Source organism: Chiroxiphia lanceolata, chromosome 27 (genome assembly GCF_009829145.1).
Source record: "Chiroxiphia lanceolata isolate bChiLan1 chromosome 27, bChiLan1.pri, whole genome shotgun sequence".
In the NCBI taxonomy this organism is placed as follows: domain Eukaryota; kingdom Metazoa; phylum Chordata; class Aves; order Passeriformes; family Pipridae; genus Chiroxiphia; species Chiroxiphia lanceolata.
This window is the reverse complement of record NC_045663.1, coordinates 2,836,410-2,858,132: the sequence shown is the minus strand read 5'-3', so window position 1 is coordinate 2,858,132 and position 21,723 is coordinate 2,836,410. Positions and strand designations below refer to the sequence as shown.

At 46.4% G+C, this 21,723-nt stretch overlaps 1 protein-coding gene across 2 annotated transcripts in view; it reads right to left on the bottom strand.

Annotated features, from left to right (window-relative positions):
• The window catches only part of KDM4B (lysine demethylase 4B), a 96,715-nt gene that overhangs the window by 5,933 nt on the left and 69,059 nt on the right, over positions 1-21,723 (bottom strand). For both annotated transcript variants that reach the window (XM_032712008.1, XM_032712009.1), the window contains 9 exons: positions 20,975-21,095; positions 18,089-18,267; positions 16,517-16,739; positions 13,361-13,437; positions 12,085-12,140; positions 11,511-11,619; positions 3,568-3,753; positions 2,267-2,431; positions 1,414-1,533 (listed from right to left, as the gene is read on the bottom strand). In XM_032712008.1, coding sequence (XP_032567899.1) covers positions 1,414-1,533; positions 2,267-2,431; positions 3,568-3,753; positions 11,511-11,619; positions 12,085-12,140; positions 13,361-13,437; positions 16,517-16,739; positions 18,089-18,267; positions 20,975-21,095 — 1,236 coding nt within the window. The remainder of the gene's footprint in view (positions 1-1,413; positions 1,534-2,266; positions 2,432-3,567; positions 3,754-11,510; positions 11,620-12,084; positions 12,141-13,360; positions 13,438-16,516; positions 16,740-18,088; positions 18,268-20,974; positions 21,096-21,723) is intronic.

Genomic DNA, 21,723 nt, shown 5'->3' with positions numbered 1-21,723 from the left:
GGAAAACCACAGGCTCCTCCTCGTGCATATTTTCCTGTCACCTGGCACTATCCATGGAACAGCCCATTCCAAAGGAGAAATCCAGGAGAATTTCCTTTGTTGTGATTCAGCTGGAAAGCATGGAAAACTATACAGCTTTATGGAGCTCTATGTTGTCCTTATTCATAACCAGGGGCACCTCAGATCACAGCTCTGAGGGAGTTACAGCCACTGAGAGCCCCCCAGGGGTCATTGGGCCCTTCCAGACACAAAACACTGTGTGCAAAGTCTTGCCCAGGGAATTTGTGGCTGTTCCTGGATCCCTGGAAGTGTCTAAGGCCAGGCTGGACAGTGCTTGGAGCAACCTGGGCTAGTGGAAGGTGTCCCTGCCCATGGGAAGGGGTGGAACTGGATGGGTTTTAAGGTCCCTTCCAACCCAAACCATTCTGGAATTCTGTGAAAGGACAGAAACCAGAATCCTGTTTCAAACAAATTCAAGCTACAGGACTTCCATTGTCTTTTGTCCAGAGGCATTAATCTCTTCAAAATCACAATTATTTGCTAATTCCAGCATGTGTTCTTCAAAGTATACTTTTCCAGCATGTATTTTGCAAAGTATACTTTTCAAAGTATAATTTTCAACTTTTGGTACCATTTAAGAATTATTTGATCAAATGAATGCCCTGCATTTTTTAAAGCCTTCTGTGCTGAAACACTGACCCAATGTACCAGGTTAAAGCTTCCTTTACTGACCATTACAACCTCCCCCAAACAAAATTCTGCATGTGGAACAAACTCAAAGACCAAAAAAACCCTCACTGCTGTTTTACTCACCTTAAAACCAGAGAAGGAGGAGTGAAGGTTTCCAATTCCTTACACAACAGCAGCAGGAATTTCCAACTGCTGCTGCTGCTGCTGCTCCACAAAGCACCTTCCCATAAGCAGAGGATTATTCCTCAATCTCCTGACCCTTTATATCCCTCCCTCTCCCCTCAAAGTGCTGGTACTGCTTTGATGGTTGGACTTGATGATCTTAAAAGTCTTTTTGAACATTAATGATCCTAAAGTGTTGAGGAAAGTTATTCTGATTATGTAGATACTGATTCATGTGAAACTACAGATGAGGAGCTCAGTTCCAGCCATCAGAGTACTTCAAGTAGGGCACTTTTAGCCTGATCTATAAGGAAGAAGGCAAATTTGGTTTACATTTTAAAAGCAAGTCCAGTCTAGACATGTGTCTATCCCTACATCCACATTCTGCCACAGAAAAACTTTACCCTGACCCTGTTCAACACCCTGTTTTTCTTTACCCTCTCAACAGGATTAATTTCAGGAGGCAAATTCTCCTTCCTGACCAAGTGTTCAACACCAGGGAGCTGCACAGTGCCAGGAACCATCAGACCCGTGGCCATGGGGGTCCTCTGCCACACTCACCTGGTAAATCTGACTGATCTGGGCTGCAATAAACTTGGCTTTATAGATGATCCCATCCGTCCACTGCAGCTGAACCAGCTCCCCCTCCAGAGGGGGTCCCATTTGGATGCAATCCCTGCTCTGAAGACAGAGGGAAACAGGTCAGACAGACACCACCAGCAAAGCTCAGGAACCAGAGAGGTGTTTAGATCACTGCTCGAGGAAGCTGCTACACAGCACTATAATTAGGTGGAAGATAAGTTTCTGCCCTTGGGATTAATTGTGGGCATCTCAAACAAAACCTGCGTGAGAGACCGGGAATGACAGCACCCAGTTCTGGGACATTTCTCATTACAAATCCCAAAACACCAGATCTGCTGTATCTCAAAAACAAGCAGGGTAGCTCAGTGAATCAGTGGCACAATCAGGAAGGGAATGCATGAGTTGACAAATAAGCCTCTTCTAGACATTCCCTCTATTAAGTGAACTCCCTATTCTGAAGCAGAAGCAGCTCACAGACAATCTGCTTCCCCCATGAATCACACTTGTCAGTTGAAAAATAAGATTATTCAACCACAAAATAAAGAGGACTAAACTTAAAACAAACACTACTTTCTGTGAAGTCATCTGCATTCAGTAAAATCACATCTTTGTCAAGGAACCAAAAAAAATAAATGAGATAATGTCAGAAACAAGAACTGCAGTGAAGAGTGGGATGAGATTTTCTGAGCGAGCAGCGACTTAACTTTTTAATTTTAATTATTTTTTTTTTTTTAAATTTGCTTTGCTGTTCCAGCCCAAAGCACAGGAGAGGAAGGCACAAATCACACTTGGCACTCATCTATAAAGTCCGAGCCTCCCCAGAGCTGCTTACAATGATGCTTTCGGGGTAAACGTTGTCGCTGTAGGAACCGTCGTCAAAGTTGACTTCGTAGAAGGTCTGCGTGGTTGTGCCGATCACTCTGCACCGGTAGTAGAGACCATTCCGGTTCTTTGTGATCACAGTCTGCCCCAGGGCCACCTCCCTTCGGAATGGGATCTGTGGGAGAGGGAAAAGGGAAACATCTGCAACCTGCAAACTGGAAAAGCTGCGTCAAAAATATCACAGAACCGTGGAACGGTTTGGGTCGGGAGGGAACTTAAAGCTCGTGGAGTTCCAACCCCCTGCCACGGGCAGGGACACCAATCTTCAGCAACATCAGAAGAGAAGATCTCAGGAAAGCTGGATCTGATGGGGGTTTGCTGTCTCTGGATAATTGTGTCCCTCTCCAGCAGAGCAGTTCCTCAGCAATAACAGAGCGAGAGGCAGTGGGTTCCTCCAGCCCCTCGGATCACACAATCACCATGGAAGGGTTTGGGTTGGAAGGGACCTTAAAGCCCATCCAGTCCCACCCCTTCCCATGGGCAGGGACACCTTCCACTAGCCCAGGTTGCTCCAAGCCCTGTCCAACCTGGCCTTGGACACTTCCAGGCATGGGGCAGCCACAGCTTCTCTGGGAAATCCATCTCAGCCCCTCCCCACCCTCACAGGGAAGAGGAATTCCTTCCCAATATCCCATCTAAACCTACTACCTTTGAGATTAAAGCCATTCCCAGTACTGCCTTTCTGGATAATCTTTCTGCATTAGCCAGAAAAGCGTAATAAGTCTTGAGCCAATACAGGTGCAGAGAAACAATTCTAAAAAAACCCCCAAAAAAAACTGACAACAAAGAAAATAACCCAAAAACCCACGAAAAAAACCCTGACAAAACAAAAAAACCCCACCATCCAAAAACAATCTTGGAGACCTCATTGCAGTTACAACTTCCTTGTGAGGGGCAGAGGAGGGGCAGGCCCTGAGGGGTCAGGGATAGAACCCAGGGAATGGCCTGGAGTTGAGTCAGGGTAGGGTTAAGTTGGATCTCAGGAAAAAATGCTTCCCCCAGAGGGTGGTTGGGCACTGCCCAGGCTCCCCAGGGCAGTGGGCACAGCCCCAAGGCTCCCAGAGCTCCAGGAGTGTTTGGATGACACTCTGGGGGCACAGGGTGTGACTCTTGGGGATGGTCCCGTGCAGAGCCAGGAGTTGGACTCGACGATCCTTGTGGGTTCCTTCCAGCTCAGCCCATTCTGTGATTCTGCAACCTAAACCCCCCAAAACAACCCAAAAACCCCAAAAGCCCAAGCCAGGTCCTTACATTCTGGTTTGCTGCTTTGTGTTTGAAGCAGGTGATGGACACCACGTAGGGCCAGTCGTCCGGCTCCATGGGCACTCCGGCCGCGTGCGCGCACGTGACGTGGAAGGAGGTGGAGCAGTGCTCGTAGGAGCACTGGATGCAGGCACCTGACACCTTCTTCATCCTCTTCCGACAGTAGACACATTTCTGGAACAAAAAAAGAGGTTGGGGTTACGCAGGCAGGCAACAGATCCACGGCACCGGTGTCTGGTGTTGCCCGCTGGAGCTGAAGAAAAAAAACTCCAAAGCAATTTAATTGGAGATAAGAAAAGGGTTTAATTTGTGCCCAGGCATAAAATTACAAGATGCTCACGCTGGCTGGGTTCAGGTGTTACAATTTATAATACAGAGCCATAGTGCTGTCTACTCTCCTATATGGATCTGAATCATGGGTCATCTACAGCCACCACCTGCGTCTCCTAGAACGCTCCATCAATGCTGCCTCCACACAATCCTAAACATCCACTGGTCAGATTATGTGACCAATACATCTGTTCTAGAACAAGCAGCAGTCACAAGCATTGAGGCCATGTTGCTGAGAACACAGCTGTGCTGGGCAGGGCATGTCTCAAGGATGAAGGACCAACCACTGCCTCCCTAAGATCCTGCTTTATGGTGAACTTGCCACCGGCTGCCGCAAGAGAGGAGCCCCAAAGAGAAGATACAAGGACTCCCTGAAACAACATCTCAGCCTTGGCCATACTGATCACCATAACTGGTCTACTCTGGCCTCCAACTGGGAGGTCTGGAGACACACCATCTATAATGCCGCTGATGCCTTTGAGAACGCAGCAGGATCACTCTCGAGGAGAAAAGACAACGCAGAAAGAATCGTGTCTGGCAGAATTTACCACCTCAGGAGTCTTTCTGCTGTGCCTTTTGCAGCCAGACGTGTCTATCTCATATTGGCCTCTTTAGCCACCAGCATGTTTGTGACAAATCTTCATTCACGAAGCCCAGCCATGATGAGGATGATTGCTTGTCCAATCCAAAGTTCTCCCACCCCGATCCACCCCCGTCCCACCCCCTCTGAGTTGGGGCTGGGGGCTTTTCTTCATCATCTTCATCTTCTTCAGAGCACAAAAGTTACACGGTCACCCGGTTTTTGACTGTACTTTTCTGGTTCAGGCCAAGGCACGAGTGTTCTTAAACAACAGGCCTACTCTTAAAAAGAGAGACTAAACATTTTCTACTGGAATTCAGGGAATATCGATATGGGAGCATGGAATGGGGTATGTAGGGGTTGAGGAATGTGTAAACTACTGTGCTAAAGGGTAAAGGAATAAGGGCTGCTGCTTCTAAAATCTACTTTTACTACTTAACTACTTAAAAAGCTTATAAAAATCAGAAAAAACCAAAAAACTAGAAGAATCTTAAAGCATCACTGGCACGGCAGGAAGTCTGCAGGATGTGTCCAGGGTATGGGAGCCACGGGCAAAAATGGTGTTTGGTGTCAAGAGGTTGTTTCCACACTGACAGAATTGTCTATAAACACCTCCCTAGAATCACTTGGAAACCAAAAACCTGGGAAAAAATTGGGGAGGGGAAGTTGTGGGAATAAGTCAGGGAGGAAAAATTCAGGGGAGAAAAAGTCATGGGGAAAACTCACAGTGGGGGGAACGAGGAGGACTCAGGGTGGGAGGAAAGTCAGAGGGAAACAACTTGAGGGGGAAAAACTTGGGGTGGAAAAACCTGGGGGGGAAACACAGGTAAAACTCAGGGGGGGGGAAACTCGTGGGGGAAAAAACTTGGAGAAATAAGTTGTGGGAGAAAAAGTCTGGGGGGAAAAAGTCTGAGATGAAAAATTCAGGGTGGAAAAATTCAGGGGGCAAAACTTAAGGGGGGAAAATTCAGAGAGGAAAACTCAGAGGAAAAACTTGTAGGGAAAACTCAGGGGGAAAAAACTTAGGGGAATAAGTCGGGGTGAAAAAGTCCGGGGGGGAAAAACTCATGAGGGAAAAACTCGGGAAGGGAAACTTGCAGGGGGGAAACTCAGGTGGGAGGGAAAAACTCAGGGGGGAAAACTTGGGGAAAACTCAGGGAGAAAAAACTTGGGGGAATAAGTCGGGGTGAAAAAGTCCAGGGAGAAAAACTTGGTGGTGGTGGGGAAACTCATGAGGGAAAAACTCGAGGGGAAAAAACTCAGGGAGAAAAACTTGATGGGGGAGAAAAATTCGGTGGGGGAGAAAAACTCATGAGGGAAAAACTCAGGGGGAAAAACTTGGGGGGAAAAACTCAGGGAGAAAAACCTGGTGGAGGGGAAAAACTCATGAGGGAAAAACTCAGGGGTAAAAACTCAAGGGGAAAAAACTCAGAGAGAAAAACTTGGTGGGGGGGAAAACTCAGGGGAGGGGGGAAATCAGGGAGAAAAACTTGGTGGAGGGGAAAAACTCATCAGGGGAAAACTCAGAGGGAAAAACTTGTGGGGAAAAATCTCAGGGAGAAAACCTCATCATTCCCTTGGCCATGACAGCACCTCCCAGTCCCTCAGCCCTCCAGAGCCACACTGGGCAGTGATTTAAGCCCAGTTTAAGACTCTGTTCACTGGAGGGTTCAGAGAACAGGAGGGCAAAGCAGACAAAGACCCCTCAGTGCCACCAGAGAACTGCTACAACTCCACCCTCCCCCTGCTCAGACACAGGAATGTACCCACATCAACTCCTGAATCAGCTGGATCGTCACAGATGTGCTGCTGGAAAATGATGTTTCCTTTTTTTTTTTTTTTGAAAGAACAGAACACAATAACTGGGGAGTAATTTGCCCTTATTATATTTAATGGAACATTCTATCGATTAGATCTAATAGGATATAATTTTATAGAATGGGAACAAAAATATTGTGTGTTTATTTTAGATGCAGAAGCCCATCAACCATAAATATTTTATTGGCATCCATGGCAGATGAGCCATTGGAGGTAATTCAGGCAGTTTTGCAAACAAAAGAAAATAAAAACATTGTACCAAACAGCAGAACTACGGGGGGGGGGGGAGGTCTGAAATCTTTCAGTCATTTTTACACTAATTTTCTGCAAAGCAGATCCAGTTATGAGGTAAATCAATGTAAGATGTGTGGCTATTTTAAAAAGAAATTACATTTTTTTCAAAGCTAAAAATCCTGAGCCTGATGGCACTGGGAGCTGGCAGCGAGCATGAGGTGTGGTAGGAACAAGATACACTTCCTCACTCCCTAAAACAGCATCAATTCTTGTTTCCAGCCCCTCAAAAATACAGAAAAGCAGATCTTGGGAATCCCAACTGAAAGAAGTTTAAGTTGGATGCCTGCATAACCTTTCCAGGGAACTACTGGGAACATCATTCTTAGTTTTTAGTATTTCTACTCTGGGGAATCTGTCACTGATCATCAATTCCAACTGGTTTGGGTTGGAAGGGATCTTAAGGATCATCTCATCCCACTCCCTGCCATGAGTAGGGACACTTTCCACTAGCCCAGGTTGCTCCAACCTGGCCTTGGACACTCCCAGGGATGGGGCAGCTTCTTTACCTTATCTGAGGCTGGGACAAGGCAAACCAGGGCAAAATTAATGTCACCCCTCAGACAAATGTGCACTTTACTTGTTAAGATGAACAGCCCATATAAATAAAATACTGAGGGATATTTGATGTCCAAGAATCTGAACATACAGCTCTGGAAGTTATTTATTACAAAACATGAATTCCACATACAAGGAGGAACAGAGGGAAGTAGGAATTTTTAGTGCCTGTTTCCAGCTGGCCATCCCCAAAACACACCACTGTCCTCTTCCCAATCCATCCACTCATCTGAACATCTAAACACATTAGGAATGATGGATTCATTTTGTCTCTGCAGCACCTGATACCCAACAGAGCACTCCTTCCCTTCTCACCCTCCCCAGCCTCTCCTTCCCCTCACTCCCATTAAGACAGTGCTCAAACTATGCACCAGTACAGAACACATGACCTAAATTTTAAGATCCATATGAATTACTACATCCCACAGGATTGGGAATGTAACATAAGCTGCCTGAGATCACACAATAAACCACTACAACCCCCAGAAGCACAAGTTCACTCTGTTTCTAGATCTGAGCCATCTTAAAAGTGCACCCTCAAAAAACTTGAAGGGTGGTTCCATACTATAAACTATTCATAGTTTAGAATGTAAAATATATATTGTCAGATATGAAATAGGAATTGCCAAATTTTAACGTTTGATTTGAGTTCTCACAGCTGAGAGCAGAGGTCCCACTGCACCCACTACAAACCACTGCCAAGACAAAAAACATTCCAATGCCTTTAAACTGACAGAGGGCAGGTTTAGATGAGATTCTGGGAAGAAATTCCTTCCCTGGGAGGGTGGGGAGGCCCTGCAACAGGTTGCCCAGAGAAGCTGTGGCTGCCCCATCCTTGGAATTGTCCAAGGCCAGGTTGGAGCAACCTGGGATAGTGGAAGGTGTCCCTGCCCATGGCAGGGGGTGGAACTGGATGGGCTTTAAGGTCCCTTCCAACCCAAACTGTTCCATGGTTCTGCCATTCCTTCTCCAACATTCTCTCTCTTCCTTGAAAGCCAAAGATGCCAAAGAAAAGGAGATGTGTTATTCCCTATTCCTGTGCAACATCCCCCCTCCCTGCCTGGGCTCTCTCTGAAATAAATAAGCCACATTCCTCCCTGTGAATCAACTGAAGTCAGTTTGTTTACACCGAAGATTAATTTGGCCTTTTTACACAAACGAACAAAAACCAGGAAATTCAAAGCCAGAGCCTCAGTGCTGCCAGAACGTGGGTTTAGCCTTTAATAAGCTGAGCCTTTATCACTCTGCAAACCATGTTCCAAAGGCAGATAAGCACCAGGAAAGTGCACAGCAGGACACGGCCTGAGAGCCACTCAATAGAGATCCCATTATTAACCTGTCAATACCCAACTGTCCCAGCAGCACAACAACTGCTGATACACGGGGGGCTCAGGGGAGAGTTAACCCTCCTGGGTCAGGAATCTGCCCTTGCTGATGCAAACAGGATTTTTCCAAGGGAAAGGATTAGCACACACCTAATGCCACCCTCGTGCCAACGCAAACTCCGTGTGACAGGGGGAAGAGCTGCCACAGTGAGGGGGATGTTCAGTGCAAATAGGATCAAAACCGAAGAAAAACGTGAGTTACAGTGAGCCTGAAGGGTAGAGAATAATGGAAAAAGTAAAAACTCTTCCCTGTGAGGGTGAGGTTGCCCAGAGAAGCTGTGGCTGCCCCAGCCCTGGAAGTGTCCAAGGCCAGGCTGGAGCAACCTGGGATAGTGGAAGGTGTCCCTGCCCATGGTATAGGGTGGAATAAGAGGAGCTTTAAGGTGCCTTCCAATCTAAAATGTTCTGTGATTCTGTGGAAATGCAGAAGAGTTGGATGTGTGGGAGATGGGATGGACAGAAACACCAGTGCCAAGAGCTGTGGCAAAGCAGCACATGGAGATTTAAAGCCGCTTTCTGTGGGAGGGAAAAGAGGTCTAAAAACACAGGAGAGAAATCTTTGGAATAAATGCACACCAGAGAGTCAGGTCACAGCTGAGAGTAAGAAATGGGCTGTCTCCTGCATGATGAACACTGCAATTCATTTACTCCACTGAGGAATGACAGCTAATTATTCCAAATTTCCACGTCATAAATAATTTACGTGCAAGAACCTGTAATATGCCATCAATCAGGGAGCATGGAAACCGCATTCCTGAAAGTGATGCCATACCCACAAATGGACTGAAAAGTCCCTGCTTCAACAGGGAGACCTGGTACAAGCTTAAAGAACAGGATGTACCCTTAACCACTGCAATGCTTTGGTACCTCAGCCCTCTCACAGTAACTTAAAACAGTACAAACATATTAAAAAAAATCAAACAATAATCAGGGATAAACCCTACCCCCCCTTTCCTCCATTACCTTCATCTATTTACTTCAACTGTCCTCAACCTTCACATCATTCCTTCTGTCCTTTTCCATCTTTTTCAGCCACAAAGGTCACCTCTCCAATTTTACCCAGGACTGCATCAACTCCATCATTCCGAAGTCATCAGATCCAACACCAGCACCTTTTGGTCACCCTCAGTTTATCTTCCTGAATGCAGCTGCTCACCTCCAAAGCACAGACACAGACACAGCTCCTCCACTGACTCCTCGTGCTCCAAATTCCTATAAAGAATTCTAGAATTCCCCATTGTGGTTCAGGAGTGTGTTTCTCCACAAAATCGTATCCAATTTAAATTTCCTTTGTACTTCACACCCCACCCCACTGCTGCTGCTGGAAGTACCTCTGCCCCTACATTCTGCCCTCCAAATTATTGTTTAATCTTCATAATCTAGTTTATAACCCTAAAACTTTCCAAGTGAAGGGCTTAAAGCCAGGCTTTGACATTTGAGCTACAAGCCAGGCTCTGGCTAACATCAACATAAGGAATATGTGCCTGTAAATCTCAACATTGGACTGTGTAAGTCAAGGTACTTCATACAAACATTCTCTACCTCCCCTGAGACAGAAAGAAAACAGGAGGTGCAAATGGAACACAACAGTGAACAAATCAAATTCCTTTCCAGAGCTCAAGGAGCATTTGGACAATGCTCTCAGGCACAGGGTGGGATTCTTGGGGTTATTCTTTGCAGAGCCAGGAGCTGGACTTTGATGATCCTTGTGAGTCCCTTCCAAGTCAGGATATTCTATGATTCCATGAAAATATGAAGTTTTAATTCAGGAATGAAAGAGAAAGGTGTGCAGCAGGTCCCTGCAGAGGCCCAGCCAACACTTTTGAGCAGAATGAAGCAACAGATTTCGACGTAGGGTGACGGTGCCCTGGCTCTGCAGGACTGCAAGGCAGCCAAAGAAGAGTTAAAGAATTAAGCCATGTTTCTTTGTGAGGCTCCATTAAGCAATACAAGTGAGTCTTGTGTAAAAGGATTTTAAGTTCAGCGTTACAAGTGCTGGTAATGAAGAGGATGCAGGCTGGAAATGTCAGCTGATCCATAAAGAAGCGCCGCGGCAAAGATTTATCGCCCTCGCATCGCTCTGCTCCAGCACTCCTCCTGAATAATGAATGCTTTTTACATTCACATTTGTGTACAAAACCCATTTGCACAACAGAGAAATAACTCTGGAGGTAGGGATGGATCCTTCCTAATCCCTCACCCGGGCTCCCTGCACTAAAGAGCAGCTCTGCTAAGGAATCCATCAGTGCTATCCCATGTATCACCGCTCCAGCACCTTCCCTGTCCCACACTGTGTCACCCAGCTGACTTCTGCACCAAAAAAAGCAGCAAAAGCACAATTTATTTTGCAATAACACAGCGTAGTGATGGAGCATTAACTAACATTAAGATTAATTGCTCTGAGCTAGTGAATCATCCATTACTAATCCCTGGGATGAGGCCACGCAGCTGAATAACAACTTGTAGCTGGACTGGTATTAAAATCTTCCCAGTCTTGCCTTGCAGTCAGGGTCACAAAATGTTTTTTCATTTCTACAGGAGATTTCTTGATAGAAAAAGAGAAATATTGTAAAGAAAGATGAATCAATTCAGAGATGAACAAGTCAGCTTCTCTCTAGTCACCACATCCCTTCACAGTCCTGCTGTGCAGTGCTTGGAGTAAATGAAGCTTTCAGGCAGTTTACACCTGATTGCAGGTGGGGAAGGGTCCTGGGCTCTGCCCAGGGTATGAGCACATTCCCAGAGAGTAAAGGCACATCTGGAACTCACAAGCTGTTTGTGTGGCAAAGCACTGAGTGCTCAGCACATATCAAATGCTGCAGCTTCCCACAGCTTTTGTTTGGAAATAAGAGCGAGATCACCTCCAACCTCAGCTACTTCATGAACCCACACAACATTTTTCTGTCTAGTTACAGCTTTTTCCTTTGGCTCTTGTTCCCAAACACTCTCCCCAGGTAAGAGACACCCACCAGTTTCCATCTCTGCTCTGGAATAGCGCTGATATCCACAGGATGACGTTCTATTACATTGAGGAAACGGGCCTCGGGGACAGCAATAGCACAGATTACATGGACCCACCTGGGGAACAAAGCAAAGAGACAAATCAGAGTCTGCCATTAGTTGAATTAAATGCTCAGGAGGGCAGTTAACATTTCCCTGCCTCCCTCAGCATCAAGGCATATTTATATGGGTTGGCAGCCTTGGCAACGTTACCGACTGTTAATTACGGTCACACGAGGTAAATGTCTCTGCAACAACAGGGATCAACCTGCTTGTGCATCTGATTTTGCATGATACTAAACATCCTCTGAGAAGACTTTTCTCTGAGAAACAACCATGATCAACAAGTGTTCAGAACTTCTGCTATGGAGCACCTGGTGTGGTGTAAGACAGCACAGTCACTCAGGTTCGTCCTGCCAAGTGCGGAGCTGTCACCTCCAGAACACCAAAACTCACTGGTACACTGAGGATTAAGACCCAATTCACAACAGCAGGAGATTGGATGGCATAAGGAAGGGAAATATCCCAAAATACAACACTCACCGCCCATCAGTGGTCATCTGAAGAGCTCCTCCCCTGAGATTGCACAGGCAACATTCCTGCAGGAACACAACTACTTCAGAACCGGAGTGGAAAGCTCGGCCCATCTCCCCCCAGAAGTGACTACACCCCATCTGGGATGTCCCAGACAGACTGAACCCTCCCACCACCCATCTCTGGAGAAGTATCTGGCTGAGCCCAGAGAGTGGTGGGGAACGGGACTGTATCCAGTTGGGATCTGGTCACTAGTGGTGTCCCCCAGGGATCAGTGATGGGCCCAGCTCTATTTAACATCTTTATTGATGATTTAGATGAGGGGATTGAGTCCATCATCAACAAATTTGCAGATGACACTAAGCTGGGGGGGAGTGTCCATCAGCTGGAAGGCAGGAGGGCTCTGCAGAGGGACCTGGACAAGCTGGATCCATGGGCTGATTCCAAGGGGATGAGGTTCAACCAGGCCAAGGGCCGGGTCCTGACCTTTGGCCACAACAACCCCCGGCAGCTCCAGGCTGGGACAGAGGGGCTGGAGAGCAGCCAGGCAGGAAGGGAGTTGGGAGTGGGGATGGACAGGGAGCTGAACAGGAGCCAGAGTGTGCCCAGGTGGCCAAGAAGGCCAATGGATCCTGGCCTGGCGCAGGAACAATGTGGCCAACAGGTCCAAGGAAGTGATTCTTGCCCTGGACTCAGCGCTGGTGAGGCCACCCCTGGAGTGCTGTGTCCAGCTCTGGGCCCTCAGCTCAGGAAGGACATTGAGGGGCTGGAGCAGGTCCAGAGGAGAGCAACGAGGCTGGGGAAGGGACCGGAGCACAAGTGCTGTGAGGAGAGGCTGAGGGAGCTGGGGCTGTTCAGCCTGGAGAAGAGGAGGCTCAGGGGAGACCTCCTCACTCTCTGCAACTCCCTGACAGGAGGGGGGAGCCAGGGGGGGCTTGGTCTCTTTTCCCAGGCAACCATCAGCAAGACAAGAGGGCTCAGTCTTCAGCTGTGCCAGGGGAGGTTTAGGTTGGATATTGGGAAGAATTTCTTTGCAGAGAGGGTGCTCAGCCATTGGAATGGGCTGCCCAGGGAAGTGGTGGCTTCTCCATCCCTGGAGGTTTTTAAGGTGAGACTGGATGTGGCATCAGTGTCATGGGCTGGGAACCACAGTGGGGTTGGATCAAGGGTTGGATTGATGATCTCAGAGGTCCCTTCCAACCCAGCTGATTCTCTGATTCCATGATTCTATGACTCCCAGAGTATCCCATGGGATTGTGTGGTCTCCAGAGGGGCAGGTCCTTACCGCTGCCCACGCGTTGGCTGAGCACCGCGAGCAAGACCAGCTCTCATTCACCAGGTCTGGACGAATTCCGTAACAGCCTGAAAGAAAACAGTTATATCCTCATTAGATCAGAGTTTTCCCACCATATCTGTGGTATTGACTTGTTGACTTTTCAGTTAGAAGCATCTCTGAGAGCAGGTGCAGCATTTGGATGATTATATTCAATAGGCTCAGAGTAAAGTCTGAAGGGGCAGAATTTGGGACCAGTGGGTCTAAAAATAAACAAAAAATCCACATATAGGAAACTCTCAACATGTTTTTCACTTTTCTAAGGATTACAATAACAGGACTTTGATCCTTCAGGCAGGAACTGGGCTCCAAAGTGATGGAGGAACTCACACTGCTGGAAGGCACTCACACATCAAAACAGGTAAGGCCACTGAATTTTGGCAAGGTTGAAGCAATTCTCTTTGCTACATGGTGTTAAGAGGAAGGACAAACCCAATAATACTGTAAGGAAATTAAATATCTGCACTTCACATACTTAACAGTATTTAATTTATGGTTATATAAAGTGTTAGAAACATCTGATTTTACAGAGCATCAACTACTGTAACATGCAAGCACCAAATCCTCCTACAGCAACACCAAAATAGTAAAGTGGCATTAAAGCCATAATAAAGACAGAGAAATAAGAACAAAAAAGACCCTAAAATTCTGTGAAAGGCACTGAGGTTTGTCACTGAAAACAATGGGGAAAAGACACAGAAATAGTTTTGAAAAAGTGGATCTATGTGGTTCCTGCAAGCTTGTAAAGCAAGTGGAAAATTAAATACAAGCATCCCAAAAAACACACAGCTTATCTCACCCAGCCTTTACCTATCCTAACAAAACCCCATCCAGCCTTCACCTATCCTAACAAAACCCCATCCAGCCTTCACCTATCCTAAAAAGCTGAACAGAAAGTTTCAGCTGGGAACAACAATCTCAAATTACTGAATTAAACTTAAACGAAGTCATTCAGAAAGCACTGGGATTGCCACCATAACCTGATTTATAAATATCATCCACTTAGCCAGATAAACAGCATGTCAAAAAAAGTCAATACTATGGATCTGCAGCTGTTCTCCACAGCTGAGATCTCTTTTCATCATATGGCAAATCAGGAAAGCAGATTCCACCCAGTCCTAGAACATGGGCAGGGTGTTCAGTCCAAAAACTGAGCTGAGACAGAAGCAGACACTGAGCTGGAATAGTGCTGGACCTCACAGAGGTGGGGAGCAGGCTGGGATTTCAGCATGGATTTCTTGCTCCAGGACTACAGGCAGCTGGAATATGGGATCTGGGAAAAGGACACTGAGGGGAGACCTTATTGCTCTCCACAACTCCCTGGCAGGAGGTTGGAACCAGGAGGGGGGTCGGGCTCTTCTTCCACATAAAAAGCAATGGGACGAGAGGAAACAACCTCAAGCTGTGCCAGGGGAGGTTTAGACTGAAAATTAGGAAAAATTTCTTCATGGAAAGGGTTGTGAAGCATTGGCACAGGCTGCCCAGGGCAGTGGTGGAGTCACCACCCCTGGAGGTGTTCAAACATCGTGTGGATGTGGCACTTGAGGACATGGTTTCGTGGTGAACCCGGTGGTGGTGATGGGGTGACTCTTGGACTTGATGATCTTAAAGGTCTTTTCCAATTTTAATGATTCTATGAATGGAGAACAATCATATTTATCGAGCCCTAGACTGTCCCATAAGGACAATCCTAGCAGACCAAGAAAAATATGCTCTTTTTATGGATTTTGTCAACGCCTCAAAAGCCCAGAAACCTTCACAAAACCTTCCCCCTCCGTCTGTTCCGGCTGCTGCCGTAACCCAGCACAGTTTGGGAGGACACTTCTCAAGAACACTCAGGCTGCCAACTGGTTTTACAGCACAGATTAGCCAAAATACACCCCTCAACACTGCAATCCTGCAATAAAAGCAAATGGATCCTCTGCAGCAAAGTCAAAGGCACGTCACAGACTCAGAGCACAAACAAGGAAACGAGAATTCACTGGAGACTCCAGCAGATTTAAGGTCTGTCCTGTCCTCAAGGGGAGAGCACAGCCACAACAAAAACCTGCATTTCTCTACACCTTGAGTGTGCAGATTAACATCATTTTGCCCACATCCCTCTGTCCCTAAATAGAATTTGGCCACTGAAACCATTTTGATAGGCTGGACTATTGCAGACATATGGATGGACAAGATGCAGCACCTCTGATTGCTACAGAGGCCACAATTTGGGAGGGAAGGAACATCCTCACTGTGCTTATTAGCCAGGAATGACCATAATCAGGGATTCAGCAGAGAAATAAAAGTTGCCTTCCAGTTCTCCACCAGAGCCAGCCCTGCTGAGCTGCGTGGGGACCTGCAGGCTCTAAAATTGGAACAACAAAAGTAATTCCAGCTGATGCAAGTCAAATAAGATTCCCCATCTGTCAAGATCAAACAGCTGAGCAGGAATTTGTCACATCTCCTACGAGCCCAAATGTTAACTGGATGTTGTACAATCCACACTGAAGGTACACACTCCACCAGGATTAATCAGATCTCCTTTTAGACAGAACTATCAGGGAAGCAAACAGACATATGTTCCCTCTTGTAATCAAGTGCCATTACTACAAACAGTATCACAGACACTAATAAAATGTATCTCCAGCTCCTCCATAATCTCTGCTGCACGCAGGAACAATACAGCCTCACCCAGCAGAGCAATTTTGGGAGGAAATATTTGAGAGGAAAGAGTGCAATAAGCCTTGGGAGCTGTGCTTTATTACAAAAAATGAAAGATATCGAAAGGAAGAATCTTTTCTGTGAGACAGGAAAAGGATCAGCCAAAAAACAACCCCTAAAAAGAATATTGGTGTGATTTTTTTAAGATCAGTGACTGCCAAGGTGGACTTGAATATACAGATATCCCTTCTAGTGGAAGGTGTTCCTGCCCATGGCAGGGGGCTGGAAGTGGATGATTTTTAAGGTTCTTTCCAACCCAAACCATTCTGTGATTCCAAGATACACTTGCACCAGAAAAGGAACAAAATAGGAGTGACAGGTGTAGCAACCCTGGAATTCAAACACAGGCAACACACAAATAGACTCAGGAGTTTCCAAAGGCTTTGGGAAGGAGGGAACACTCACTAGCATGGACCTGCAGGCAGCATTTGGCACAGGATATCAAGGGACTGGTTCCATCCTCTCCAATATAGGAATTTGAAGGAAGGGGCTCCGTGTTTTCCCCACTTGAGGTAAAGCACATCTCTGGGATCAGGGGCTTGGTCTTCTGTCCACACTTGGAAAGGTGGATGAAAGAGGACGGTTCCCCTCCGGAGACTGGGACAGCTTCCTTATCCACCTGTAAGGACTTGGAGAGGAAATGTCAGCACATGGAATTCCCTGGGAATCACCTCTTCCCTGGGCACAGTTTAAACTTTCAAGGCTGAGCGCTCCCCTTGCAAAAAAACCCACCAAACACCTGCCCCCAGACAGCCAAAAACTGAGCCTTAAAACCTGATTCCCAGGCACATCCCACCCCTGCCTTGCTCCTCTTCCTGAGGCCTCTTCTGGGACCTGGAATTTGTTTGGAAAAGCTCAAAGAAGCTTTAGAATAACGAGCAGCTTTTCCTGGTTTTCTTCTGCAAAAAATCTGAATTCCTAAATTGCGGCCGAAAACACCGAGGAAAAATAAAAAGGAAAATCTTATTTAAAGCAAGATCTTCCCTCCCCCTCTCCCACCCCTCTGGCATCCTTCCCTACTCCTCCTGCAAGAATTTCTCCTGAAGGACACTTCAAGGTTTCTGGTAGCAGGCAGAGTTAAAAGCAATGGATTAAACCAGCCCAGCTGCACCCAGTTTTCCTCAGAACCATCAAACAACATCCAGCAATCAGAACAGATATTTTATTTTCAGTCTCCATAATAAATCAAAGAGATTTTATTGAAGGGGGGGGGGGGAGGTGGGTCCTGCTTTTTCTCAGAAAAAGCTCCCAACACATACCCAAGGAATCTAAGGCACATATTCCTGGTGGACACACAAAGCCAAATCTGGCTTTCTGTGAGAACAAATCAATACACAACTGAGCAAATGACTAATTCATCTGATGAATTTTTGCCTTTCTGCTCATAACATCTCCCAGAGCATATTGGTAGTTTCCAAAAGAGATGATGGATGTGCTTACTCAGTAAATTTTGATTTTGTTGCTTGTTTGCATATATTCAGCAGTCTGGGCCTGTGCTGAAACACCAGCAATCACGTGCCTGATATGCAGAGTTTTCTGCACATGAAACAAGTGTTTGCAAAGCTCTTTAAATGTGTGATTTTAAAAAATGAACACTGAGAAAGCCAGAGAAGCCAGGAAAAAAAACCACCAAATACAAAAAAAAAAAAACCAAAAAAACAAAAAGGCTGTGCCAAATCCAAACACTTTTCTTTGGGGTGCAAATTTGTAGGGGTCTGTCTTTATTATAAATGTCTGCATCCTAATTCATCCATCTGAGCAGTATCAGAGGTTTAGATTAGATATTAGGAATAATTTCTTTGTGGGAAGCATGGTCAGGTACTGGAACAGGCTGGAGTCACCAGCCCTGGAAGCATTCCAAAAACATGGGAATATGGCACTGGATTTAGTGGTGAACATGGGGGTGGGTCTGGACTGACAGCTGGACTTAATCTTAGAGGTCTTCTCCAAATTTAATGATCCCATGTGAGGAATTACCTGGTTGTAGGGGTAGAAGAGGGTGCAGACAGCACAGTATGGCTCACTCAGGGCAGCAGCTGCATTGAATTTTCTTTCAGCTGGGAAATTAAGTGCTTTATTCTTCCACTGGAAGGAAAGTAAAGATTTCAAAGCCTCTGGATCGCTCATATCTTCCTCTCCAGAAAATGGAAACGTTTCTAGAATGAAAGAAAATAAAATCCCAAGACAATGGACAGTCAGGAGAGGTTTATAGATAGAAGAGGTGAAATGGCAGCAAGGCTGAGTTGAACAGCTCATTCTCAACAATACAAGTGCAATAAATAAAAACATTCAACTCATCCATGGTTCCTCATATGCCTTAAATACTTCCTAAATGGATATAATTCTTACTGTATGGGTAGGATGGACAAGAGAGAGACAGAGATGACTTAATGGAACTGGGCATGAGAAGGAGGAAGAAGAAAATCTGGATTTACTGCCCTACACAACTCCACTTTCTGGCTGTGGAAACCTACTGCATCCTAATGAAGCTTTAATTTAAACTTTAGTAAGTTCAAAACACATGATGTGTCCCTTTGCTCTCTCCAAGTGGGAGCTGCATTCTCTGGAAGATGTGGATGCTGCTGGTGCTGGTTTGGTCAGGACAGTTCCCAGTTCCCACCACCCAGTGTGTTCCAACCTTCCCAAGGTGCCTCCTGTGCCTGTTCCACCAACACAAACCTTGGCTCTGAGATATCCTGGGTTCAGGTGTTCCTTTCACAGCCATTCCATGGAGGACACACCACTAAACCCCCCCTTTGCTCTCCCCACCATCCCTCCCTCTGCCAGAGCTCTGCCAGGTCCTGCTCCTGCTAATTAGTTTGCTAATTCTTTCTTCTCATAAACCTTTAAAAGGCCCTTGGCCTTTCAGGATTAAACCACTGCAGGATCCATTTGGGGGGCCAAGTTTCTTACCCTTCCTTAAGGAAGGAAATTTGAGTCACTGTAAGTGTTAAAGAAATTTTCCACACAAGACTAAGTGTAAATCAGTCCCTGCATCACCAATCTGCAAAGTTTCCAAGAGAACAGGGAAGTCAAAAACATCTTGGTAGAACATTATCCCCAGAGCTCAGCACATTAAACCAAATTGTTCACTGCCTCACTGTTAATTACTAGAAATAAGCAGTTAATGTTCTGCTCTACAGGTCTTAAGTCTCCTCCCCAATTCTCCCTCCCTTTGAAGATTTTCTTACTCTCAGGTTACCTGAAAGGATAAAAGGAACTTGGAGTAAAACATTAACAGTTGAGTTCACATCTCAGATTTTAAATGTTCCCCTCGACTAATCTAATACAGAATTGCCAGACAATGTGGAAATTTGATTATGTTTAATTAATCACTCTTCTCTGTGAGGTGATGGATGCTGTCTGTGTGGCTCTGTCATACTTCAAACCAAGGTTACTTCCTAAAAAGTGCCTTTTCTTTTCAAGACATGAGCCAAAAACCTCATGTTTCTCCAAATTTTAGTTGAGGCACATCAGGTGACAGGCAGGGATTTATGATACCAGTGAAATCAATGCAAGCAGCATCCTAATCCAGAGTGACAGAGGGAGAGAAAAAGGGAATGACTGCTGTGTGTTATCACCTCCTCTCCTCCCAGGATGGACCCTGGGGGACACACAGCTCCCACACTGCAGGTAAGGAGGGACAAACAATTTGTCTGGACTGAATCTTAGTGTAGCATGTGCTTCATTTACATGCTCACTGTTCCTCTTGCAGCCTTCAGATCATCCTGGTACATCATTCCCTGAAAAAACAGGGAGTGCACAGAGCTGCTTCTATTCCCTGGTGGGGAGGGAAGGATCTGTTTGATCAGACTGTGCCCAGTAGGGCTGTAAATCAGCCCCCAGAAAACGCTCCTGCTCCAGCAGCCAAGTCCCCAAACACCATCCAACAAAAGTCAAGGCACTGGGAAGAATCTGCCTAATGAGGAGCCTCCAGCACAAAGTTGGCTGCAAGGTCTCACACCAAGAGAAGGTAACGAGTCTCTGCTGCCCCTCAGCTCTTCACTCCACCTCACACACCCCAAGACATCAAAGGCATCCTCCAGGGTGAGGAAAGGTGTGTTCAGGGTAACCCCTTCCTGCAGGAAGCTTCTCCAAAACCAAGGGATGTATTCTCTGAAGGGAAGTGAACAGGGAAGGTGGTGTCCTTTGGAATGAGGAGCTGTGAGTAAGGACTGGCAGCTACACCCACAGCCCTGCCCCAACACACAGAATTTACTGTGGCCTTGTCTAGATTCATGGGGAAAGACCCAAAAGTGGGAAATTACACCATAAAACAGAGTGAGAGGTAGGAGTCTTTTTTTTTTCCCCTTGGTCCAGACTGTTGGGGCATTCACAGGGACTGGAATGTGGGAAAAGAAGGATCAGTGACGTGCAGTTAAGCACTGACAGACTTTAATTCTCATTTCTGCATCTGCCAAGAAAAGCTGGGCCCCAACACTGACATGAATTAAAAGCCTTTAAAAGGTTAGAATTAACTCTCCCCACACACACAAGAGCAGACCTGACCTCCACTGCCTTCCAAGGGGAACAGATCTCATTCCACTCCAATATCCAACACGGAGCTTTTCCTTTAAGCTGCAATTTTCTGTGAACTCTCTTTTCCCTTTGCCCAAAATGCTGCCTCACTCTGCAGCCAGCAAAATATTTTTCTTGAGAGAAAAAAAAAAAAGGGTGGGAGGTGAGAAGGGAACACCTCCCACGGAGGAGTTTTGTTTCCAGCTGGGTTATCAAAACGGGAACACGCTGCATTTTCCACCAGTGAAGGGTAACACACAAAGTTCCAGGGCACCCAGTTATGGTAATGGCTTCAGGAATTTTGTGGATCAGGCAAGACAAACACTCCTGGTGGTGCTCACTCACCCTCATCACTTGAGGTCTCCTGTTTGACCACGGACAGCGGGGAGCGGGTCGGGGGTTTGCCCAGGGGGTGACGACGACTCTTTTTGATCTCCATCTTCATTTTGGAGAAAGCAGAAGCACTCTGAAAGGAAGCAGAACAAGCTGGATGGGCCTCCCAAAGGAGGGAACAGGACAAGAGAGGCAGAACTCTTGTCAAAAAGGGTTCTGAAATCCACACAGCAAACTTTTCACTGCCTTTTGGCTGAAATGCTTCAGTTTTCTGAGCCAATTCCTGAAGCTGATAAAAGCCAACAGTAACTCTCCAGAAGTTGGGTAAACTACACAGTTTTCTTTGAGTCAGAACAGGCTCAGAACATCTGCAAGCTGCCAATTCAATTTGCTTATGAAAAGTCTGGTCAATCACATACACAGCTGGGAACTCCATGAAAATTATGGATCATCAAATCCTGGAACGGTTGAGTTGGAAGGGACTTTAAAACACATCCAATCCCACCCCTGCCATGGGCAGGGACAGCTTGTGCTATCCCAGGTTGCTCCAAGCCCTGTCCAACCTGGCCTTGGACACTTCCAGGGATGGAGCAGCCACAGCTTCTCTGGGCAACCTATGCCAGGGCCTCTCCACCCTCACAGGGAAGAATTCCTTCCCAATATCCCATCTAGCCCTGCCCTCTGGCAGTGGGAAACCTTCACCCTTTGTTCTATCCCTACATACCCTTGTGGTGTGCATGTACAGGGCACACAGGACCAGA